Source organism: Muntiacus reevesi, chromosome 3 (genome assembly GCF_963930625.1).
Source record: "Muntiacus reevesi chromosome 3, mMunRee1.1, whole genome shotgun sequence".
Classification (NCBI taxonomy): domain Eukaryota; kingdom Metazoa; phylum Chordata; class Mammalia; order Artiodactyla; family Cervidae; genus Muntiacus; species Muntiacus reevesi.
The window spans coordinates 171,890,952-171,917,202 of record NC_089251.1 but is presented as its reverse complement, the minus strand read 5'-3'; the positions used below and the strand labels follow the sequence as shown (position 1 = coordinate 171,917,202).

The window sequence follows — 26,251 nt, the reverse complement described above, 5'->3', positions numbered from 1 at the left end:
GACTATAAAGAATGCTGAGTGCAGAAGAATTGATGCTTTTGAACTGTGGTGTTGGAGAAGACTCTTGAGAGTCCCTTGGACTGCAAGGAGATTCAACCAGTCCATCCTAAAGGAGGTCAGTCCTGGGTGTTCATTGGAAGGACTGATGTTGAAGCTGAAACCAGTACTTTGGCCACCTGATGTGAAGAGCTGACTCATTTGAAAGGACCCTGATGCTGGAAAAGATTGAGGGCAGGAGGAGAAGGGGATGACGGAGGATGGGATGGTTGGATGGTATCACCGACTGGATGGACATGGGTTTGGGCAGACTCCAGGAGCTGGTGATGGACAGGGAGGCCTGGTGTGTTGCGGTTCATGGGATCTGAAAGAGTCGGACACAACTGAGCAACTGAACTGAACTGAACTGGCTGCATAAAGTTTTAAAAGTAGTCTCAGCTGTTATTTTCCTAGCTAAAAAGAGGTTGTTTGGCAATGGTATTGAGAGAGGAGAGGTGGTCAGCAGAGAATACTACAATGCCAGAAATGGAAGACCAGGAACCAGCAGGGACAGAGAAAGATTTGCGTCCCCAGTCTCTTGCCCAAGAGACAGCGAGTCTTCTGCCCTTTAGATATAAAGATACCGTCATGCTCTGCCTATGAAGAAAGGAGACACGGTGTAAGAGGAGAAAAACTGGTCTGGAGAGTATCTTTCAGGCGCGGGATTGCCTCCTGGCACAAACCGCCTAGTCAATTTTCTCACAAACGCAGGGAGAAAGCGGCATGAACAGGGATGGGTGTTTGGAGCGGTGGGGTGGGGCCAGGAGGGGAGGAGACAGGTCCCCGCCCTCCCAGGAGGCGGGAGGGAGAGGAAAAACCTTTGCCAGGGACCTGCCGCTCAGTCCCTTCCCGCGTCGCCTGCCCCCTCCCCCAGCGATCGTCAGTACCCCACAGCGCTGGCCAAGGCCGCGGGCCGCGGTGGGTTTCCTGCGCTTCGGGACGGCGGGAGAAGAGCAATCCTCGTGTCCCGGGGGACAGAACACGGTCATCCGCGCAGAGGGCCATCCCAGGCAGCAGACCCTCGGCAGTCCTCCCGGTGTCCACACCCCGGCGCCCGCGTCGTCTGCGCGCCCACATTCGCTCCGCCGCGCGCAGCTCCCACGCCCCTGGCTGCTGCCTGCCGGGCGCCGGATCCGCCTCCCCGGTTGGACCGAGAGGGTCGTCGGCGGCGTCTTTAAGGCTGGGTCCCCGCCCCTGCCTCCTCCCCGCTCTCCCCCGCCCGTGCTCCTCCAGACCTCCCCGGAGCGGGCGGCGGCGAGGAGCAGGTGCCGGCGAAGCCCTCGCATGCCGCTGCCCGGCCCGAGGTGGTAGCGGCGCCTGGCGCTCCGCCTGTCCTCCTCCGGGCCGCACTCCGGCTCCTCCGCGCGCGGGGACATGTCGGTGGCGACGGGCAGCAGCGAGGCGGCCGGCGGGGCCGGGGGCGGCGGCGCGCGGGTTTTCTTCCAGAGTCCCCGGGGCGGCGCCGGCGGCAGCCCCGGCTCGAGCAGCGGCTCGGGCTCCTCCCGGGAGGACTCGGCGCCGGTGGCCACCGCGGCTGCTGCCGGGCACGCTCAGCAACAGCAGCAGCAACAGCGGCGCCACCAGCAGGGAAAAGTGACGGTAAAATACGACCGCAAGGAGCTTCGGAAACGGCTGGTGCTGGAGGAGTGGATCGTGGAGCAGCTGGGACAGCTGTATGGCTGCGAGGTACCTGGGCGCGGGGCCGGGAGGGTCGGGGTGGGGGGCCTCGCGCACCCGGTTGTGCTAACACAGGAATTCTCCAGCGCTCCGACTCCCGGCTGCGCGCCTCCCTGGTTCCTGGGGCGCGTTCTCTCCCCAGGGTGCCCTCTGGTGCCAGGGCGCATCCTGCTTGGGTTCAGCTGCCGGGTGTCCGGAGAGCTGGGGGGCCCCGTGATGGTCGTGGGGAGGGTCGGGTCTTGCTCAGCGCACTGCCTTTCTCCCAACCCTGGGCTCTCCTCGGCTTCAGCGGCAGCTTTCCAATGTGGGGCTCGGAGGGGCTCACCCAGCTGCGCGCAAGAACAGAACTCCCTGCTCTGGGGATCCTGGCAAGCCCGAGTTTTGTGGAGAGGGAGCAGGGAAGAGACTGAAAGCCGCTTCACCGAGAGGAGAGGTTCTGGGGATCCCAGAGGCCCCTTGCGTTCTTGAAATAACATCACAAAACCATAAGCTGAACGCGTTCCCTGTTCCAGCCAGCCCCGACGCGTGTCCCCACGATTAGCCCTTGCCTTACCAAAGCTGCATGCATTGGGCTTTGTTGAAGCAGGTCTCTTTCTTCCTGCCCAGTTTGAGTTACTCCCGTTGATGGGCGCAGAATGAGAGCCTTGGGCAACCTGGAAGGGTGCTGGGTGGAGGAAGGGAGCCTGCGGGTGAGCTGGGAATTCCCCAGCTCCCCCTCCGCCGCGACATTTACTTCCCACGGTTCAGGGGCTAAGCCTGTAGCAAGTCTGCCGCGTAAGGAGAAACGGTTGGTGTGTTTTTGGAGAAATATTAAGAACAAACTGGAACAAAACTGTGGTTACCGGAAAATGACCGAAGCTAAAATGATCAGGAGAGTCTTTTAAATGAAGTATTCTACTTCTCTTAAGGGAGTGGAGTTTGGAAAGGGTGGAAGGATGAAGAGGGTTAATAATTAAGGATATGGCTTCTGAGTTAAAGCTGGGTTTGCTTTCATCCGGCTGTTACCCTCTTCAGCAAAAATGAAAGCCAGACGAACCCACTGGCTTTTCCTCTGGTTTGGATTTCACACATTTTATGGCCTATTGTGAATACATATTTTCCTTAATATTCTCATCGCGCGAGGAAACAGCATTCTCATTACGGACTCCTGATGAATGATTATGATATAATGAAGCTTGACTATATGACTAATGGGCTTGTAAAAATATATTGTTCCTCCAGCCCAGCTCTTATAAAAGCATTTTAATTGCGTAAATAAAAACTGGCCCAAAACGAAAGTGTTTATGGTGTTTTTTTAAGTAGGAAGTTGGCAAAACTCTTTAAAGAAACAATATATTTGATTTTGATGGGGTTACTGTGGGGGTGGATGGAAGACTCAGTCTTGCCTCTGTAGAATCCAGTTAGTTTTCATTTATTTCATACTAGTCTTTATGCTCCATTTTGGGTTTAGGGAAGATTTGGGTTAATAGAGAAACTACTGTTGAAATTAACTATGCTTTAGTAATGCTCCTTTTATGGCAGACCAATTACATGTAGCTTGGGAAAGAGTTACAGCCTCTTTGGTAAATCATGTATTTTCAAAAATCTTCAGAGTAACTGGTGAAAAAGATGGAAGATTGAATGCTCATTATATTAAACATGTAGATTAGGTACCTATTTTAAAGGGTAAATCTGACCTTGCAGGTTTTCTTTGTGCTTCTCATATTGCAGACCTCCACATATAGCAAACAGCTAGAGATCTGAGAGGTTTTGTGGTAAAATGACACAAGATGCTATATGCTGCTAGCTTGTTATTAAAATGTGGCAGGTATTTCTAGATTCAAGTTGCTTGTTCTGTCATGTTAGGTTGAAGAGCTATAAGTCATGTTGGCAATTTATAAATACTCTGCTGATGCTACACCTTCACTGAATAATAAAAAGCCTGTGGACTAATAAGTAGCCATATAAAGGACTGTCTTCTTCCATCTCTTTCTCCACTAGTAGGGCTCTATTTTTAGCTTCAGCTCTCTGGTCTGGTAGCCTTTCCTTGCTGATAGTTTCAAGTATTTCAGCCTCTGGTGTGTAAATTGAGAAGGACCTAACTGGTTTGTAGCTCTGAATCTCCTGAATATGAAGGTTAGGAAATGTCCAAATGGTGTGTGTGTGCAATTGACATGGAAAGCCAACTTGCCAGACTTCAACTCCGCCAGAGGCTTGAGCTGTCTGCCAGGTTGGGTGCATTCTAGATGAACACATATCTAATTTCAGAAAAACTTGCATCAAGAAGGCCAGCAGTTAGTTGACCTGTCCTTCTCAGAATAGGAAATAGTGGTCTTTTAGGGTGCCATAAAGTGTGATATTTTAAATTAGAAAGGAGTCGGGGGTGGGGGGAGAAATACACAGAATAACTTCCTGGCTGTGGTTTCATCTAGAGTTTGCAGTGGCCAATCAGTTTTGTATAGAGAATAACACAAAGAGAATTAATGGAGTACTTGTATTAGATCCCAGGTGTTGTTCTAGGCCCTTTGTGTACACTGATTCATTAGTCTTTACAACAACCCACATGGACAAGATGCTGTTATCCTCTCAGTTTTATAGACAAGGAAACTGGGAGACACAGCAGAAGTAAGAGGCTTTCCCAAGCTCCATAGCTGTGGATGGCACTAGGTAGATGGCATGGACTCTGAGTCCATGTTCTAACCCTCAAGCCTGCTTCTAACTCTGCAGGGTCCTGTGTAAGAGAACAGATGGAGGCCTCACAGTATGTGTCTGAATGTTTAAAAGTCATGAATCAAGCTATTGAGTGTTTCTTTAAAATGTGGTTTCTCCTACCTTGACAACTGTATCTTCATAATTACCCAGAAAGCAAGGTTTGAACCATGAATTCCCAGATCTCCCAGAGCTCAGAACTGATCAAAAGAACCTTTTTCCCTGGCCCAGGGCCTGCTTCCTTTGGCTGTTCACCTGTGATACCATCCTACCTGGTGAAGGGCATTGTGTCCACTTGCACGTCCAGTCTGTCCACACCCTCTGCCATCCCCTAACCATGCCTCTGGCTTCAACCAAGGACTTGGAAGGACCTGGTTCATGTCTTGGAAGTGTCTGCGTATTTGATCAGGGGATGCTGGGGACCTGAAGTGTAGCCTAAAACCAGATAGAGGCTTGCCGGTCCTGGATGGGTAAATCCACCTGGTACTCTGCAGGAAAATGCCTGTGGCAGGAGTGGCCCAGGGCTGTGAACCTTCTTACACAGTCTAAGCATAGTATCGTTAAACAGCACAGCCTTTTGGATATTAACATAAATGTCTTTATAGATTCTAAAATAGTCATGTTTATAGTTATTTTCCATTTCGTCTACTTGTACAGGTAGTTACATTTTCACCTAGGAATTTGATTATCCTGGAACTGCGAGGTTAACTCTACATCAACATGTAAGGATTTCTGTTTTAAGACATTTTCATATCTCTTCCAAACCCTGATGGTTTTAAAGAGCATTTGATATCTGGCATAATGTCTACTTTGACAAGTATTGCAAGAGGACTTACTGGATAAGTCATGTCAATTTTTTCATCTTGCTCAGCATCAAGATAACATCAGTACTTCCAGTTTTGCAATTTGATTTGCTTTGGAAATAAAAGCCTGTTGTTAATCTCGGATTACTGAAACCCTCACAGCAGCCTAGGCGTAAACAGACTTGTACACGGAGAGCATCCGCTGGTGATCCTGACTGTCCATTCAGAAGGACTTCCCTTTTCCAGCATCAGTCTGCATTTTTAAAAACTTTATTTATTTTTTTAATTGAAGGATAATGGCTTTACAGAATTTTGTTGTTTTCTGTCAAACCTCAACATGATGTCTGCATTTTAAAAAGTGGTTTCTGGCACATTACACTTTTTCATCTTCCCTTTCTCCCTACCATCTTCATTCTGTAAATCAGTGGTTCTCAAAATATTTTGATTGTGGCCCTTGAAAGAAATTCCCTTGCTTCCTGATACCTACACTGACACATGGATGGATGCAGAGATTCACAAAGACCAGTTAATGTTACCATGTACGCAAAAGAAAAATTACCAAGTTAATATAAAATGCATGCATGTATGCATGCCAAGTCGCTTCAGTCGTGTCTGACTCTTTGCGGCCCCATGGACTGTAGCCTACCAGGCTCCTCTGTCCATGGGATTCTTCAAGCAAGAGTACTAGACTGGGTTGCCATGTCCTCTTCCAGGGGATCTACCTGACCTAGGAATCAAACCCACGTCTCTTAAGTCTCCTGCATTGGCAGACAAGTTCTTTACCACTAGCACCATCTGGGAAGCCCCTAATATAAAATATGACTTTATTAATATTTAAATACAATATTCTGTTCTATTTAATTTACCAGAATTGCTGGCTCTGATCCTCTAAATTGATTTCATCACACATTTGGGGGTTGTGACCTGCCGTTTAAAAAGTACTGCTCCTGAAAGGGAAACACTTAAACATATTTAAGAGGCAAAGCTAAAATTTATTAAGTACTTTCTGTATCAGGTATGGTTCATGTAATCCTAATAACAACCTGTGATAGTCCCATTTCGTGGATGTGGAAACTGAGGCTCAGAGAAGTCTAGAAGTTGCCTGAGGCCCCTCAGCTGGAACACAGGAGAGCAGGGCTGTGTCCAGAAAGCCAGACGTACCCTAACCACTGCTTCCTGCGATGGGACAGTACCTGGCACTCTCTGTGAACCCCTGTAGGTTGCCTGCTCCCGGATGCAGCTGTGGTAACTTCTGGGTTGACTGATGTTGCATGCAGAGGGACACAGGTATCTGTGGGTTTGTTCCTGGATCAGGCCTCTTCTTTTCAGTTCAGGTCCTTACTTTGTTCTCAACTCCCACTCTACAACATCAAGTTAGCTTGCTTTGCTGGAAGGTAGAAACTGCTGTCTAGAAGATGATGTGCGGATAATGTGGTGAATCCCCACTTATGTAGCTATTTGAGAATGAATTGGCTTTTCAACCAAACTGCTTAAAATGGATACCAAGGAGGAAGGGGGGATGGGATGAATTGGGAGATTGGGATTGACAAATATACCCTAATATGACGTGGGTTGCCATTCCCTTCTCCAGTGGATCTTCCTGACCCAGGGCTCAAACCCGGGTCTCCCGTGTTGCAGGCAGATTCTTTCCTGCGTGAGCCTCCAAGGGAAGCCCCTAACGTACAAAATAGACAACTAATGAGAACCTTCTGTGTAGCACAGGGAACTCTACTCACAGGGAACGATAGCTCTGTGATCACCTAAATGGGAAGGAAGTCCAAGGACACGGGATGTATGTATCCATGTGCCTGGTTTCCCTTTGCTGTGCAGTGGAAACATACAACGTTGTAACGCAACTGTACTCCAATTAAAAAAAAAAAAAACTGCTTAAAGAAAACACCATAAACTCAATCTGTAAAATATTATGGACTAAATTAAACATGTTTAAAAGTCTGTGAATAAAAGAATTTGAAATTGCCAAAGGCTGAAAAGAAAACTGTGCTTAACAAGTTCCCTTTGGAACAATGGTTGGGGAAATCTGACGTGGAGGTAGTGGTTAAGAGAGTCAATGCTTTGAAGTGAGGTGTTGGCCCCTGCATTGAGCAGTGCTGAGATGAGGCAACTTCCTTATTAACTTCGCTGAGCCCCACTTTCCCCTGCGTTTAAGGGAATCATCCTGGCCCCTTGGCGGGGTCATTAAAAGTTCTGAATGGGTCAGACCATGGAGGTGGAACTTAGTCGGTGTAGTTTGAACCATGCATGCATGCGTGCTCGGTCAGTTAGTTGTGTCCGACTCTCTGCGACCCCATGGATTGTAGCCCATCAGGCTCCTCTGTCCATGGGATTTTCCAGGCAAGAACACTGGGGTGGGTTGCCATTTCCTCTTCCAGGGGATCTTCCTGCTGCATCTCCTGCATTGGCAGACAGATTCTTTACCACTGAGCCTCCTGGGAAGCCCCAGTTGGAACCATAACCAGCCACTAACTGTTGATCATTCTCTATGATACAGGAGGGCTGGAGTGGGGAAGAAAATGAAGTATTCATACCTAGTTAGTGGTAGAGTTTGGAGATGGATATGGGGTCACAGGTGTTGACATGTCTTTGAACTTGAACATGAGCAAATATCATCCCTCTCTTTTTTTCTAGCTCCTTCCTTATTCTGGAAGTCCTTGTGAATTTTCACTTGCGTGGAGAGAAGTTGCTATTGTTCAGTCACTAAGTTGTGTTTGACTCTTTGCGACCCCATGGACTGCAGCATGCCAGAATCCTCTGTCCTCCACTATCTCTCTGAGTTTGCTCAAATTCATGTCCATTAAGTTGGTGATGCTACCTAGCCATCTCATCCTCTGCCACCCCGATCTCCTTTTGCCTTCAGTCTTCCCCAGCATTGGGGTCTTTAGGCATCAACAGTTTGAAGGCAGTGTTGATTTTAATTTTCTTCGTCTGTGTCCCTAGGAGGGCTCAGTTCTTCAACCATTAAGCATTAGCGTGAATGAATGAAAAAGGATCAACCTTCAAAAAACTTTTGAAAAGTCATTGTTGTTTTAGTCCTGGATTATTTAGTGATGCTCCTTTATCATACTTCTGGCTATGGAAAAATACTAATTTAGGGTTTTGTTAAATAGCCATCCATATCAAGCTCTTGCATCTTTACTGTTTGATTTCAACATTTTTGGATATACACCTACCTTTCTTGACTTATTTATCTGAAATAGGAACTTAAAGACGGTAGCTGCAGCTGATTGATTTTTAAGCTTAGATTGAGAGAATTCATTTGAAAATTGAACTTCTTCCTCCAGTGTCCTGTTCACTCTTTTCCTTTGCTTCTGCTGTCCCCCTCACCACACTAACCTACCTGCCCTTCTCATCTCTGGCAACTGTTTGCTTCCAGTATCTTCTGTTTTTCTCCCATCATTGAAACAACTTGGCTTCCTAGGGTACCCTTGCTCACCTCAGAGCTGTCCTCTCTTTCTAGATGGAGGGAGCAGTGAAGTCTGTTTCATTTTCCTTGTGATCTGCACACCATATGCATAATTGCATTTTGTAGCCTACTTTCCTATCTCTTGTCTCCTGCACTTGGCTATTTCACACCTTCATCTGGCTTTGCAAGGTACCTTTGTTGTTACCTGAACTGCCCCTCGCAGCCTCCCGTGTTCAAGCCAGGCCAACTGCCCTCCCAAGCAGGCTCTTAACTTCTCTCCTATCTCGGCTGCTTTTTCAGCCTCCCCTTTTCACCCCAGCACACACACAAGTTGCAGTGTTTCTTTTTGTTACCAACAACCCCCTACCACAAAAATGCTTTCCTTTTTCAATCCTGTACTTCCTTCGATTGTGGCCCTATCTTCTCCTTCCCTTACTATTTTTCCAGATCTCTCTCCTCCATGACACCACTGTTTATCCATTACAATCTGATGTCGGCTTCTGCCACGGTTTCCCTGAGGCTCTCCTTGCTTCTCAATCCAGTGGGTTTGTTTGGGTCTCTGTTTCATTGACCTTCTGAGGCCTTCGATGCCCTTCTGCATTTCCTTGGGGAGCCCTTTGCTCTAAGCAGATCTCTCCTGGGTCTCATCCTAATCATTAACGACTCTTCCAGCCTCCTCTCTGCATTTTCTTCCTGTGCCTTCCTCTTCAGTGATGTCACACCCAGTCTGTCTTTGGGTCCCTACTCTATTCTCTCTATTTTTCTTCCCACTGCTACATCTTCTTTCTGGGTGATATGAATATTCCTGTGGCTTCAGTCACTGTTCACACACTGACAACTCTTCAATCTCCATTTTTAGCCCTAATCTGTTTTCGGAGTACCAGACATATTCAGATGCCTGGTGGGAGCCTCATCTTCAGCTGCTCTGAAGCTGAGTTTCTTGTCATCCTCTGCAAACCTGCCCGCTTCCTCAGTTCCCTTGGTGGATGGCGGGCATGCTGTCTGCAGGTGTCCCAGCCAAAATTACACTGGCTCCCTTCTCTGACCTCTCCCTGCGGGTCACACCCAGCAGTCAGGAGACCGTGTTGATGCCTGCTCCTTCGAGCCCTGGAATCTGACTGCGTGGCTTCTCACTGCCACCACTTTAGTCCAGCACCTTACAACGTCTCACCTGTATTATAGCACGAGATTCTTGAGTCTCTTGTCCCTCAAATTCCTGCTACTACGAGTACTAGTACTACTGCAATCCTTCTACTGGTGCTGCTGGTATTACTACTTCTGCTACTCAAATAGCTCTCAGTCAAGGGCCAGGTGATGTATACATTTTATCTCCAACAGCCGATCCTGGCAGTAACTTTATGGGGTGGGAAGTATTATCTTCATTGCTTCGCATTGTAGAGGAAGAAACTGAGGTCAGAGAAGTTGCTCCTTGTCCCTGTCCAAGGTCACGGTGACCAGAGTCACATGGCCTCCATGCTGCCGTTGCTCCCACCAGCTGCTTGTCTCAAGTTCTTACTGCACACCCGATCCTCGCTGAGCGCGAGTTCTGTCCTTGCAGTAACTCGGGAAGGGAGGTCGAGAGACTGCGGTACAGAGGCCTTGAGCCACAGGTCTCAGTCAGAGGCAACATCGGCTCCAGGGGGGAGGCTGGAGCGAAGCCCTGTCTCCGGCTCCTGGGCTGGGGTCTTCTCCTCTGAACCCTCACCTCCAGCTCTCCCTCCCCACCAGAACTTCGGAGCCCTGTCCATGTGGCTGGAGTGTTTCCAAAATCCTGACCCGATCTAGCCTTCAGGGTACAGCTTGAGACAAAACTCGGGGTCCCCTCTCTGGTTCCATCTCTTGTCCCCACCCCACCCCTGCTTCTTCGGTTATCAACCAAGATCCCAGTGCAGGTGAGGCGGGAACCCTGTCCCCCTTGCTTTCTCCCTCTGCCAGGGTCACCTCTCCCTCCCTCCTCCTCCTCACCTGTCTACCTCTTACCTGTTCTCCTCCGGGAAGCCTCTGTGACAGGTGCTGTCCCCGGCAAGCTGGCCGACAGGCCTTTGCCGGCTTGTGCCTACCCGTGTCTCAGCACCTTTCTGTAATCCTGTCCCCTGGCCTTGCTGCCAGCTTCGTAACGGTGGAATCTTGTGGTCCCTGCAGCCTGGGTGGCCTCTTCATCCTGTCTGCACTCAGGGGCCTAGGACCTGGCTGTCAAGTGAGTGACGCAGAAACTGGCCCACTAGACCAGTTGGAAGCATCTTCTGGTGCCGTGCATGTCAGAAGTACAGCTCCCAAATTAAGTGCATTGATGTAGTATGACTCTGCCTGTATTAAAAACCTGCTCTTCTTGGAACTTCCCTGGTGGTCTAGTGGTTAAGACTCCACGCTTCCACTGCAGGGGACTTGCGTTCAATTCCTGGTCAGGAAACTAAGATCCCATATACAGCATGCAGCATGGCCAAAAAAAAAAAAAAAAACCCAAAGCTTCTCTTTTATCCTTGATGAAGTTTTGGTTCTTTTTCATGGTTAGGAATTATATCCATGCAGGTTTTTTTGTTTTTTTTTTGCCTGGAAAATTCCATGGGCAGAGGAGCCTGGCGGGCTACAGTCCATGGGGCCACAAAGAGTTGGACATGACTGAGCAACCCAGCACACAGTTTTTTGAAACGGCGAATTAAAAGAGTATTATGATGGAATAAGGCATTGATGCACGGGTCATAAAAGTCTTCAAAGGGAGTAATCACACATTACTGCCATTCTTCTCTGTAATTTTAATTTTTCATTATGTACAAGAATATTACTTTGTTTGCACAGTAATTGTTCACTTCTTTGGGAGTGGAGATGCTTGCTGTACTGGGAAGAGGTGCGGGCTTTTCCAGCAGCAGATAAGATTCAGAGCAACAGGCTCACACATGTCTTGATGGAACAAGGAATGAAAGCCAGGATTCCTGCCTCTGCTTAAAAGTTCATGCCAATAAATTCTCACCAGGTTTTTCTTAGTCAGCACTGGCATTTTTGGAAATCTGTTCCACTGCGTAAAAGCTGAGAAACAAGGAGACCAGAGTGTGATTTAGTCTCTAAAGCATCACTTTATGGTTGAGGATAAAATGATCACAGAAGGGCTTTTCCTTTTTGAAAGAATTCTTGGGGCAAACTGTGGAAAGACTTGTGAAGGGCAAGAATATTCATTTATTCATTCATTCCAACAGACATTTGCATAGATGGGGAAAGAGGAATAAGACGCCATCATCCATTTAAATTAGGTAAGAGAAAAAGAGAAAGTAAAGGAACCCTGTCCATTATAGGAAGAGAATGGAGGCATCTACATCCTTGGAGGTCCTTTGACGGCAACAACTCTCTCCTGTTTGTAGTTGCATATGTGTTTTCAATACATTTCCTTATTGCCTTTTCATACTGCTCATAGGGTTCTTGAGGCAAGAATACTGAAATGGCTTGCCATTCCCTTCTCCAGTGGACCACGTTTTGTCAGAACTCTCCACCCATCCATCTTGGGTGGCCCTGTGCAGCATGGCTCATTGCTTCATTGAGTTACACAAGGCTGTGATCAATGGAATGACTTTAATTAGTTTCTGTGATTGTGGTTTTCATTCTGGAGGCTGTAGAATTATAGTTCTTGCTTCTTCTGTCTGTCATAAGGGTGGTGTCATCTGCATATCTGAGATTATTGATATTTCTCCTGGCAGTCTTGATTCCAGCTTGTGCTTCATCCAGCCTGGCATTTCCCATGATGTACTCTGCATATAAGTTAAATAAGCAGGGTAACAACATACAGCCTTGACATACTCCTTTCCCAATTTTGAACCAATTTTCTGCCACCTTTATGGCAGAAAGTGAAGAGAAGCTAAAGAGCTTCTTGATGAAGGTGAAAGAGGAGAGTGAAAAAGCTGGCTTAAAATGCAACATTCAAAAAACCAAGATCATGGCATCCAGTCCAATCACTTCATGGCAAATAGATGGGGAAACAATGAAAACAGTGCAGACTATTTTCTTGGGCTCCAAAATCACTGCATATGGTGACTGCAGCCATGCAATTAGAAGACACTTGCCCTTTGGAAGGAAAGCTATGACAAACCTAGACAGCATATTAAAAAGCAGAGACGCTACTTTGCTGACAAAGGTCTATCTTGTCAGAGCTATGGTTTTTCCAGTAGTCATGTATAGATGTGAGAGCTGGACCATAAAGAAAGCTGAGTGCTGAAGAATTGATGCTTTTGAACTATGGTGTTGGAGAAGAGTCTTGAGAGTCCCTTGAACTGCAAGGAGATCAAACCAGTCCATCCTAAAATAAATTAGTCCTGATTATCCATTGGAAGGACTGATGCTGAAGCTGAAGTTTCAATACTTTGGCCATCTGATGTGAAGAACTGACTTATTGGAAAAGACTCTGATGCTGGGAAAGATTGAAGGCAGGAGGAGAAGGGGACTACAGAGGATGAGATGGTTAAAAAGCATCACCAGCTCAATGGACATGTGTTTGACCAAGCTCCAGGAGTTGGTGATGGAAATGGAAGCCTGATGTGCTGCAGTCCATGAGGTCACAAAGAGTCAGACATGACTGAGAGACTGAACTGACCTGAACAGAGCACATCAATCACTTCCCACACACCCATCTTCCAATACCATCACATTCAGGGCCAAAGTTACAACAGATGAATTTTGCAATTTTGCAGTCCCTTGAACTGCAAGAAGATCCAACCAGTCAATCCTGAATACTCAATGGAAGGACTGATGCTGAAGCTAAAGCTCCAGTACTTTGACCACCTGATACAAAGAGCTGACTCACTGGAAAAGACCCTGATGATGGGAAAGATTGATGGCAGGAGGAGAAGGGGACAACAGAGGATGAGAATGGTTGGATGGCATCACTGCCTCAATGGACATGAGAGCAAACTCTGGGAGATAGTGAAAGTCAGGGAAGCCTGACTTGCTGCAGTTCATGGGATCGCAAAGAGTCAGACACAGCTTAACGACTGAACAGCCACAACAAATTTACTGCCTACTGGTCGTTTCCTTCTTCCTTTGCTTTAAGCCTGCTTTCAGGAAGATTATCTTAAATTCACTGACATTATAGTGCAAATGATTAAAAACATGTTATCTTTCATTTTAATAGAAAGTAAGGTCTTAAGTAAGAGAAAATCATCATTTAATAACTGAACTTCAGGAATGAATAAACAGGGCAGGCTCTATCATTTATGGGCTGTGTGGGACCTTGCTGGTGTCTATGAAACCTATGACTCAAAATATGTTTCTAATATGAGATTGTGGGAATGACCTGGCCTCTGTTCTAATGGGCAGCCCGCTTACCAGCCAGACGACCTTGGTGAGTCATAGTCATGATAGGCTTTTGTTTTCAGGTTTTCTTTCCTCATCTTAAATAAAAAGGGGGGGGGGGGAGTCTAGGACTTCCTTGACTGATCTTTAGAGGTTCTATAATAAATCCAGATGTGCACTGGGGAAAAGGAGATTTATTAAAGGGCGGGTGATGCTGGAAGCAGTAATAGAGGGTCTTTCCTTTCAAGACAAACCTGAGACAATTAGACTAGTTCACCCAAAGATCATCTGATTTCCATAGTCACTTCAGTAGTTAAAGAGAGTGTCTCCACCCTTGCCTTGCATAATCTCTTGTGTGATGCCACTTGAATGAGAAGGATCAAATTGAGAAGGCTTTTAAAAAAAGAGAAACCCTCTTCCCCCCCCAGTACTTCCCCCCTACCATTGACTTCCAAGTTGAATTTGAAATCTAACGGTGCAGATATTCAGAGCTAGTCTTATCTGCCTTTTTTTTTTTTTTTGCATTTAATTGGGCTAACCTTTAAGAAGAGCTGACGTATCTGACTTAAAGCTTTTAGGCATATAATTTTTAATATTGGCTGTTGGGGACTTTTCCAGTTCTAATTATTTGTCCTTTATCTTGGCAGCTTGTAATTAACTAATGGTGGTATTTATTTTAACTTGAGGAGGATTTGTGTTGAGATCTAAAATGAGCATTCGAGAGAGAAAGTGCGGCAGATTTAGGAAATAAATTTTTAAAAAGGCGAGGAGCATAAATTAGCCTAAATAAGAGGCTGAAGAAATCTGTACTCAACAAATTAATTTTCACTGGGGAATTTATTCCTGGAATGTCACTTTATAGTTAGATTTAGAACTAACATGACAGGATAGAAAAATGAAATCAAGATTTTTTTTCATAGACACTTCTGGTAGAAAGTGGAAAGCAGAATTGATTGCTCTTTATAATATTGGTTTATTTTGTTTTATGATAGAATCCATAAAGCCCCATCAGATAATCCCATTCAATCCATGCAAAAGCTCTGTGATGTAAGTGGTCATCCTATTTCTAAATGAGAAAATTGAGTCTCAGAGCGGCTTAGTAACATGCCCAAGTTTAAATTGCCAGTAAGAAGAACAAGACTCAGAAGCAGTTCTTGGAAACCGTGAACATTAGTTTCACCTTCACCCACTGATCATTTCCATGTGTTCTAGCATTTTTGACCAATACATCAGGTAAAACTTTTCTGCTTGATTTATTTTATTTATTTTCAAATATTCTGCATCTTAGTTGAACAATTTATAGCATTCTGTTATTTTTCAGAAGAATCATTTACCGGATTCAGCTGTTTCTTTAGAAAAATTCAAATCCATTTGTTTTCAAGTACATATCACAGTTAAGTGTACAACTTATTTTGTTTTGCTAGGTTTGCATGCGCAGTTAGCATTGGGGTTCTTATGTTCTCCATTTATCCACTTACATGGAGTTTGGAAGTAAAAAGTTGGAAATTCACTTTAAATAAGCCATAAGATACAGAGTAGGTATTTTATCCTTCATATTTGAAAATTCCAAATATTATCTTTGACATGAAGTAAAGAAATAATGCTTCTTGCAAATAAAATGTGAAAAATCCTAAACAACATCTTTTGCTTCTGCTAAGGAATATTTTTGTCCTGAGCTGCTGTGGTCAACCATCTGTTAATATCTTTTATGTTTTCTTTGTCAGTAGTACTACTGACAGAGCTGCTTTATTCATTTCTGCAAATATTAATTGAATAGAGTCTGTTTCAAGGCAAGCAGGTAAGGTGTTGCATTTTCAGACTGGTAAAGATGACTTTCCTGTTCTCATGAGCTAATATTGCACATAACAGATCTAATTAGTCAACTGGTTTTTCTCCTGCTTGTGATGGGGTGTGGCAGCTCTTTAACAAGTCAAAAGAAAATGAGTCATTGATTTGGTGCTAAAACATGATTAGGCTTGCTATAATGATAACAATCTACAAATATTACAACTAAAAAGAAAATAGCATGTACTATCTCTGGTAGACAAGTGCCTTTTGTTAAGCTAAAATATTCCATTTCTTCATCAAACCCAGATGGTTCAATATTTAGTAATCTTATGCCAGAAGCAGTTTATATGGATGGATGTTTACATGATGAAAGGATGTGTGTGTGCGTGTGTGTGTGTGTGTGTGTGTGTGTGTGTGTGTATCTAGGTAAACAGACCATCACCCAAACTAGCCTGAGACTTTAAAAGCATTTAGTTGACAGTCACATCTCAAACTGGAATATTCCCATATTAAACCTCAGAGAGGGATAGTAGGTTGCCTTTAATATGTGGAAGATCTGTCAGTTGAATTCACTCATTATTCTAAAGAGGAACTAGTTTATTTATCCTTGACACTGTACTATAAATTGCCTTGCTTAAAGCAATTTAGAGCAGTCAAGGAGGGCAAAGAATGAGATACAGAGAACATACAAAACAGCAAAGTGCAATCCAAATTCTCAAGCCAACTGTTATGACTAAGACACTGTCCTACTCAGCTGCCTCTACGGTGCCAGCTTGAGTTCTGAGCAGACCTGGTGGGCATGAGTGTGAGTGAGCAACCCTTTCATCTTCTCTCAGGAGCCTCCATCCTGCTGCTCAAGGAGGGATTTACTTCTTCATCTTCAGCCTTTCCTTCAAAAGTCACAGAGCTAGACACTGAAAATCTGTTCATTTCATGGTGTGAAAATGATGCCTCAGTAAAGTGCCAGACATGCATACACAGAAGACTCTCCCTATTTCTTCTTCTTTTTTGCCCAGATCAAAGGTCCCCTGGCAAAGGGCATGGCTACCCACTCCAGTATTATTGCCTGGAGAATTCCATGGACAGAGGAGCTTGGTGGGTTACAGTCTATGAAGTTGCATAGAGTCAGACACACACACAACAGGGAGCTTGTCAGCTCCCTTCTGCTCACTCGCAGCTCACTGCTGTGTGGCTGTCTCTCCTCTCTACCAATGAGGCTCATGCCCTCCAGAGAGCTGAGACCCTCATGCCCATCTCATTTCTCATCTTCTGTGCTCTCAGCAGTGTTGTCTGCCCTGCTTTCTGGAGCCACTCAACCCATTTTCCATCCATCAGCCATCCTGCCCTCCGCCCATCCTCCCATCAGTCATTTTGCCATCCATCTCTCCCTCTTTCCAATATCCATCCACCAGTCCTGCAATCACCTTCTTCTGGGCCCACTTAAAAATAAAAGTTTATAGATTTACTGAAAAATTATGAATGTAGTATTCCAAACTAAGTTGACAGACTTTATTTTCTTCGTCTCCAAAATCACTGCGGAGATCCACAGCCATGAAATTAAAAGATGCTTGCTCCTTAGAATAAAAGCTATGGCAAACCAAAAGAGCATATTAAAAAACAGAGACATTACTTTGCTGAAAAAGGTCCATCTAGTCAAAGCTATGATTTTTCCAGTAGTCATGTATGGATGTGAGAGTTGGACCATAAAGAAGGCTGAGCACGGAAGAATTGATGCTTTTGAACTGTGGTGTTAGAGAAGACTCTTGGAGAGTCCCTTGGACTGCAAGGAGATTAAACCAGTCAATCCTAAAGGAAATCAACCCTGAATATTCACTGGAAGGACTGACGCTAAAGCTCCAATACTTTGGCCACCTGATGTGAAGAGTCAAGTCTTTGGAAAAGACCCGGATGCTGGGAAGGATTGAAGGCAGGAGGAGAAGGGGATGACAGAGTGAGACAGTTGGATGACATCACTGACTCGACGGACATGAGTCTGAGCAAACTCTGGGAGATGGTGAAGGACAGGGAAGTCTGGTTTGCTGCAGTCCATGGGGTCGCAAAGAGTCAGATATAGCAGTGACTGAACTGAGCTGAACTCCATATACTCTGCAACCAGTTACCTATTAGCAACATCTTAAATTAGTATGGTACATTTGTTACAATTAATGAACCAATATCAATACATTATTTTAACTAGAATTCATACTTTATTCAGGTTCCTTAGTTTTTATCCAGAGTCTTTTTTTTCTGTTCCAGAATTCACCCAAGATACCATGTTACATTTAGTTGTCAGTGTCTCCTTAGATTCCTCTTGACTATGGTGGTTGCTCAGCTGCTTCTCATTTTTCATGACTTTGACATTTGTGTGAAGTACTGTTAGGTATTTTGTTAAATGCCCCTCAAACGAGACTTGTGTGATGTTTTTCTCATAATTAGACTGGGATTATGGGTTTGGTGGAGGAAAATCGCAGAGGTGAAGGGTAGTTCTCATCACATCCTGTCAAGGGACTTCTTATCAACAGGACTTATCACTGTTGATGTTGATCTTGATCACCTGACTGGTATAGTGTCTGCCAGGTTCCTTCACACCTAAGGAGAGGGACTTATGCTCCAACTCCTTAGATTTCTACATAAGTTATATGGAATTCTTCTGCGTGGGACATTTGTCTCCTCTCTCCCACTTGTTTATTTAGCCAATAATTTATTTAAATCTATGTGGGCTGTGGGTATTTATTGTGTACTTTGGGTTAAAATTCATTCCTTCTGTATTTATTTTATTGTCTGAATTGTTCCAGCTTTGGAAGCTGTTTCAATTGGCTCCTTTGTTTGTATGTTTGACATACTCCCATCATTGTATGTGTGTGCGTGTGTGTTTGTGTGTGTTTGTGTGTGTTTAATACTTCTTTACTCTCTGGTGCTACAAGATATTCCAAGTTCATCGTGTGTATTTTTTGCCCTAGGCATAGAATCAGCCATTTCTACCAGGAAATTTAGTTCTTTTTGTAGAAGAATGGTATTAGAAACCAAGACATGGATGCTAGGTGTGGCTACTGGAGTCATTGTTTCTAGGGTCTGTCAGCTGTCAGAGTGAAGAAAGGTATGTGTGAATAACTATTGTATATACATATATCTGTAAATATTTCTATAGGTAACCAACCATCACTCTCTATATTAAGCCAAACATGAGTTCAAGGTGATGTCTCCCACTCGAATCCATTACCACGTGCATTAGTCTAGCCTCTTTCTCTTGCTCATCTGTAGATTTTTATTCCATCAGTGAGAAAATTGAGGTTCCCACCACCTGCCATCCATTCACTTAATTGTGCAGTTGTGGCGTACATGTACAGCAGTTATCGGAATTGTTAACCCATATTTCCCTGTGGGAAATAACTTTATCAACTGGAGGACAGTGTTTGTGCACAGTGCTCTGGAACCAGATACCCAAGAGTAAAACAAAATGGTTTCAGCCCGTGAGAAGTGCTGTGGAAGAAATAAAACAGACTAATGGAATAGAGAATGAATGAGTGTGGCTAGCTTGCTGGTACCAGGGATGGCCTCGCTGAGGAAGTCCATTGCATTTGAACCTGGACCTACACAATAAGAGTTGACATCAGCTGTGCAAAGACAGGAGAGGCTGAGTTTTTCTGCAGTAGGATTCAGTTAATGCTGAGACCCCGAGGCAAGATGGACCTTGACATAATCAAGGGACTAGAGACAGAAAAAATTGTGAGATGAGATCATGAGTGAGAGCATTTTTTTTTTTAAACTTTTTCTTGTACTATAACAGACAGGGTACACAAATCCTAAGTGTACGGGTTGATGAATTGTCTCAAATTGAATCTACCACGATTCATCCAGATCAAGAAACAGAACATTGCTGGTGCCACACGAGTCCCTGTTCTACCCTCTTTCCATCATTAGTATACCCCCTACCCTCGCCTGCAAGGGGGATTGCCTTTTTAAATAACTGATTGCCTTTTTAAATAACTTTTATGTCTTTTGTTCAGCATTGTGTTAAATACATCCAAGTCATTGCACGCCATTGAGGTTTATCCATTTGAGTTACTGTACAGTGTTTGATGTATGAATACATCACAGTTGTTTTTTAATGTGTTCTGCTTTCGATGGGCATTGGGGAGGTTTCTAGTTTGGAATTATTCTGAAGTGAACTGCTGTGAACATTATTGCATGTGTCTTTTGGTGAACATATGTCTGCATTTTTGTTGGGTGGTATACACGGCAGTGAAATTGCTGGCTTACAGGGCATACATATGCTCAGCTTTGCTAGATATTCCGAGACAATTTTCCAAAGTAATGACAGTGACTTACATTCCCACCAGAGTATCTGAAAGTTCCAGTTGTTTCACATCCTTGCCATCACTTGGTATTTTCTTTCATTTTAACTATCTGTTAGGTGTACAGTGTTTTCACATTGTGGTTTTATCTGCATTTATCATAAAGTTCAGTCCTTTTTTATGTTTTTGACCCTCAGGGTATTCTCTTTTTTAAATACTTGTTCAACTCTTTTGCCCATTAAAAAATAAACTTTTGATTGAGTTGTCTTACTGACTTTTATATATCCTGGATACTAATCTTTTATGCATCCTAAATGTCAGTCATTTGTCAGAAATATGTAGTGTATATATTTTCTCCCACTTTGTAAGTTGCCTTTTCCAGTCTTGTAATGTCTAAGTGTTTTTTGATGAACAGAAGTTCTTAATGTTGATATTGTCCTGTTTACCAGTTTTTTCATTTGTACTTAGTGTATTTTGCATCCTGTTTAAGAAATCTTTATCTGGTCTAAGGTCATGAAGATATTCTCCAATGTTATCTTTTGGATCCTTCATTGTTTTAGTTTTTATAATTAGATCTATAATCTACCTGAAATTGATGGTATACTATAGACCTCAAGATTCATTTTTTTTCCCTTTGGGACATCCAGTTGACCCAGCACCATTCATTGAAAAGCTCATCCTCTTCCCTACTGTGCTATAGTCAAGAAACAAGGACCTTGTGTGTGTGGGGAGGGGGGTGCTACTTTAGATTCTGATGGTGTGTTTTCTTGCTGGGTTGGATCTTCCCATTGTGCTTACTATACTCCATCTTCCGTTTCTGGCACAATGGCCTACACACTGGAAATGGTCAGTAGGTATCAGCTGGTTGATAGTCAGCTCTGAACTTGCCTTTTCAGCAATAGTGTGTAAAATCCCTAAGTTCAGACTCAAACAGAAGGTTCTCCGATTTGATTTTAGAGAAGACTTGCCTTGACAACTTGATTATATTTCTTCAACAGGTCCAAATATGGTTTTAGATAAGTCCTATTGGTCACAGTCCTAGGGAAGACCGGTTAGCTTCAGACTAGTCAATAGGACTTCGTCTATTCAACCATCCAGTCATCTACCCAATCAATATTTGTTGTGGGCCTACTGTGTGTCAGGCCTGAAGTAGAACTATGAAATTGAGGGATTCTTTCCAGAGTTTCTGTTTTTGATTTTAGAGCATTTGTTGTTTCTTTCTTTATAAGTTAAACGTTCCAGTGTGAGGAGGGTAATTTTTGGAATTTTCTATTTCTGGGGTAGCTTTGTGGTTCTATTATAGTTATTTAAAAATGTTTTGTATGTGCGACAGTTTGGGTAAACAGGCCACAAGCCTATGAATTAGAGCTTTTATGTTGCTATCAGAATATTTTAAAACAAAACCCTACAGAAGAAAAGAGAGTAAACAAAAACGTTTTAAAGCACATTATTTCATCCTGTGAATTTAGTGAGCGGTGAAATATATTTCTTATTTTCAGAATTCAGTGCCAGTGCAAAGACCACGTTCAGAGGAGTAGAGACGTGCCTTTTCAGGCGGTTGGCATTGTGCTTGGCGGGGGAGTTGGCGTTGCATAGCAGGCGGGTCTCAGGCTGGTGCCGCCCCTCACACCTATCCGCTGGCGACCGTTGGCTGACGGCTTCTCGTGGCCGCCATCTTGCTCCGTTCTGCTGGGGCCGCGGTTCACGGCCCAGGGCCTCTCTGCCCCTCGCCTCCCTCCTCCAGGGATGTGAACGAGGTGGGGTGTGTTCAGCAGATGCTGGAAGCTGGAGCCAGTTCCCGCCCCGCACCCCGCCCCGGCCCGCAGTAGCTGCTGGAAGGTTGGGCCGCCTCTGCCAGCATTTTCTTGGCCACCGCCGCCTGTTTCTGGTGGTTTCCAGTTCCAGCTGCTCAGAGCCCTTTGTGGACACTGGGACAGGCAGCCCTGGGGCAGGGCCAGGGCTGGCTCTGTCCTCTGCTTCAGGAAAGAGAGACTGGCCAGAGAACTGGGCGTCCGTGCTCTCCATTATCACTTACAGACAGGGCTTTCTAGAATATTTCTAATCTAGAATATTTCACTGTATTTAGTGGAGTTTGTTTTTGACTTCTTCCCTCTCTTATTTAGTGAACGCTGGCTTTTTATTTTTGTTTTCTTTTTTTAATTTGTCTCCATGGAATGTTTTCACCTACTGAGTGAAATCTTACCTCTCTGGAGGTCACTCATTTGGAATACAGAGATGGACCTGGAAGAAAGCAGAAGGAGTAGATTTGGGAAGCCAAGGAGCCACCCTGGAGAATCTGTTCTTCCTTTTGTGGAGGAGCTCATTTCCTCTTCCTTTAGCCAGGGTTCTAACAAGCTTGATTTCTTAGTTCATTCAGATTTAGAAGCCACAAAGAAGGCTGCTAGATGTAAGTACTGGGAGAACGTCTCGAAGTGACAGCTGACAGCCTGACAGTAGGGGGTTGACAGGGAAGCTATAAAAAGCTCAGGAGATTGGCGCCATCTTCCCAGAAGACAAAGAACTGTGTGCGTGCTGGGGGCCTGGAGGGTGGCAGCGCAACGCATAGGACGTCTGACCCGAGTTATCGAGAAAACGGTCAATGCTATCGATAGCCTCTGCTTCAGAAGGCACATTTTGAGCAAATTTTAGACAAAGAGTGTCAGTATTGGTTATCTGAAATAATTTGCTTACACATGTAGAGCCACTGTTTTCCTCAGGACACTAAAGAGAAAAAATGCTCCGCTTTCCCTCTCTGTCTTCTGGTCTCTCCCCCTCGGTTCTCCCCTCTTCCTTAGCCCCCTTCTTGCCTTCTTCCCACCCTTTCTCTGCCCCCTTCCTCTCCCCTTGTCTTCCTCCTCCCATCTCCTCTTTCTGCTTCCTCTTCCCTTCCACACTCTCCCTCTCCCATCACCTTACCCCAAGCCCCAACACAATTTGGATAGAGAGAACTGCAAAGATAGTGTTAATTTTTCTCATATCTGTATTCGCTCAGCTTCCTCTGATGCTAACATCTTGTAGTCTAGTGAAAGTGAAAGTGAAGTCGCTCAGTTGTGTCCAATTCTTCTTCATGACCCCATGGACTGTAGCCTACCAGGCTTCTCCATCCATGGGATTTTCCAGGGAAGAGTACTGGAGTGGGCTGCCATTTCCTTCTCCAGGAGATCTTCCCGCCCCAGGGATTGAACGCAGGTCTCCCGCATTGTAGGCAGACACTTTACCATCTGAGCCACCAGGGAAGTCCATAGAGGATGTAATCTAGTACATATAGCCAAACTAAGAAATCAACCTCAGTGTAATATTAATTCTGTTAGCTAAACTACAGTCTTTTTTCGGATTTCCTTGTTGTTGTTGTTTCCCCCCTAGATTAGGTCCTTTTCCTCTTCCAAGACCTAATCTAGAATATTTCACTGTATTTACTGGAGTTTGTTTTTGACTTCTTCCCTCATATTTCTCTCTCTGAGCCACCAGGGAAGCCTATAGAGGATGAGGTAGTTGGATGGCATCACCAACTCAATGGGCATGAGTTTGAGCAAACTCTGGGAGATAATAAAGGACAGGGGAGCTTGGTGTGCTTCAGTCATGGGGTCACAAAGAGTCGGACACAACCAAGCGAGTAACACACACACACACACACAGTCTGCCCAACACATCTTAGTATTTATAGCTATGAAAGTGAAGTCACTCAGTCCTGTCTGACTCTTTGCAACCCCATGGACTGTAGCCTACCAGGCTTCTCTGTCCATGGGATTTTCCAGGCAAGAATACTGGAGTGGGTTGCCATTTCCTTCTCCAGGAGATCTTCCTGACTGAGCGATTGAACCTCAGGGATTGAACCTGAGGTCTCCCGCATTGTAGGCAGACGCTTTACCATCTGAGCCACCAGGGAATCAAAAATGAATGTGATAGCATTGCTCAGCTGGCACTTCCCATCTGCTGCCTGTGGTGTGGTTTCTTATGTGTATGTATCTTATCTTCCTAATTCATCTCTAAGCTCCTAGAGGATAGTAACATTGGTTCATAAGATATTTTGTCCTCCAAAAAGTCCAGCAAATGTTCTCTGTTGAATAGATGTGTTTTAATAAGTAAGTGTGATTTCCTGGAATGTCACTTGATGATAAATAATGAAGGATTTGTCTTTTTGGTCTCATGCTACTTGAAACATACCATGAATGGTTTGAATGTTGCTAATGGTGCTACTGTGGCACTTAATCTCTATTGAGCAAATAAACCCAAACAACACTGAGCCTTCTTCATATTAACTCTTTATCCTCTTAACAAACCTATGAGGTGTGTGAGCATGCTAAGTCGCTTCAGTTGTGTCCAACTCTGCGACCCCATGGATTGTTGGCCCACCAGGCTCTTTTGTCCTTGGGATTCTCCAAACAAGAACAGTGGAGTGGGTTGCCATGCCCTCCTACATGGGATCTTACCAGCTCAGGGATGGAACTTATGTCTCTTATGCCTCCTGCATTGGGAGGCAGGTTTTTTTTTTTTTTACCACTAGCACCACCTGGGAAGCCCCTGGATTCTATCACTGGTCCCATTTTTAAAAAGGTGGAAACTAGGCACAGAGAGGTTCAGTAACTTACCGAGGGCTGCAGAACAGCTGGTGGGGTGGGAAGGATTGTTCCCTGTGGATCTCTTGGTTCTGATTCACTGGGGTCCTTGCCAGCAGGTGTCACAGAACCCACCTCCTCTTTTCGTGAGAGCAGAGTGAGCCTGTGCTAAGGATACAGAAACTTGATACATTGAGCATATTTTGGAGAAAGTGAGTTTGTTTATATTGTGAGTCTTCATAAATATTTAACTCCTCTCTCTTCATGACTGCACAGTAATTTCCTTGTAAAATATTACTTCAACCATAAAAAGCACAAATAAAGGTAAGCTTCCTAGCTTGGCATTTGTGGGCATTTCTCACTGCAAGGAAGTCACTCTGACATTTCCCGGGTGGTGGTTTGGTTCCCCCAGTAGGAATGTAGCCAATTACCAGAACTCTTACTTTGTCCAGTTTGTTTGTTCTAACGCTTAATCATTTTACAGCATTCAACCCTGCGTTACTGGGTAACCATAACACACAGCTTTTGACTGTGTGTTTCAGTCAAAAGGTTTCAGGCTGATTGTTTATTTCAGCAGAAACGGTTAAAGTAAAACTCAGATGTCTTACCACCGGTGTGTTTGGGAAAAGCAGTTTGTACCACAGGTTCAAAAAAGAAAGAAATACTTGTGGTATTTTAATCACCATTTGGTTTGCTCCAGTGGGTCCTGAACTTTCTGAAGTTCTCCCTTTAATAACAGGATTTCTAAACCATCCACACATAAGTCACTAGTTACTCTAAGAAAGAATTTAAAACCCCTCTGGAAATATTTGGAGCTCTAGCCTGTCATGGCCTGTGGGGATCCCACCCTTTCTTGTGGGTTTATCCTTTGATTGGGTTACCTGGTTTGAGGTGGGGGGAAAGAGTTCTCATGATTGGGATGAACAAGAGGGTCCTTGTTGGTCACCACTAGGTGACAGAGTGTGGGGCTGGGGTATGACGCTGACAGCCACCTGCTGACCAGTCTGGATGAGCCACCCTGGCGGCTGTCTCCGTCTCTAAGGGGCACCCTCGCTAAGTCGCTTCAGTCGTGTCCGAGTCTTTGTGACCCCAAGGTCTGCAACCTGCCAGGCTCCTCTGTCCCTGGAATTCTCCAGGCAAGAATACAGGAGTAGGTTGCCATTTCCTTCTCCAGGGTATCTTCCTGACCCAGGGATCGAACCTGGGTCTCCTGCATTGCAGGCAGATTCTTTACCATCTGAACCACCTTGGGAAGTCCCAAGGGGCACCCATGGCTTCCTTGAGTTACCAAACCAGGAATGATTCCTAAAAATCAAGCTTGGTAAATTCCCTGGAAACCTTGTAGTTAGGATTCCGTGCTTCCACTATTGCAGGGTGCCCACGTTTGATCCCTTGTCAAAGAACTAAGATCTCGCATGCCACTTGGGGTGGCGCTCCCCAACCCCTCCCCCTCAAAAAAAAAAAATCAAGGATGAAGAAGGATGATTATGCTTCAACGTGTATCTGACTCCCTTGGGGCAAGTACCTCTTGTCTTGTTTCCTGTTTCAAGACAGTATCTTTTGGTTTAAACTGAACTTTCCCCTTGATTAGCAGTCTTAGTGCCAAAGGGATGACAGAAAAGCAGCATCCTGTTTCCGTCGGTGCACTTAAAGTACCAAGTTCAGGCTCCATAAATGTGAGAACTTCCTTAGCTCATGTGAAGGAGTTGTTCC

The 26,251-nt window shown here is 44.8% G+C and overlaps 1 protein-coding gene across 1 annotated transcript in view; it reads left to right on the top strand.

The window, feature by feature from the left end:
• Positions 1-854: 854 nt before the first annotated feature.
• Positions 855-26,251, top strand: part of PPP1R14C (protein phosphatase 1 regulatory inhibitor subunit 14C) — a 79,770-nt gene continuing 54,373 nt past the window's right edge. The window contains exon 1 of the mRNA XM_065931127.1: positions 855-1,722. Within this exon, the coding sequence (XP_065787199.1) occupies positions 1,411-1,722 (312 nt within the window). The 5' untranslated portion in view covers positions 855-1,410. The remainder of the gene's footprint in view (positions 1,723-26,251) is intronic.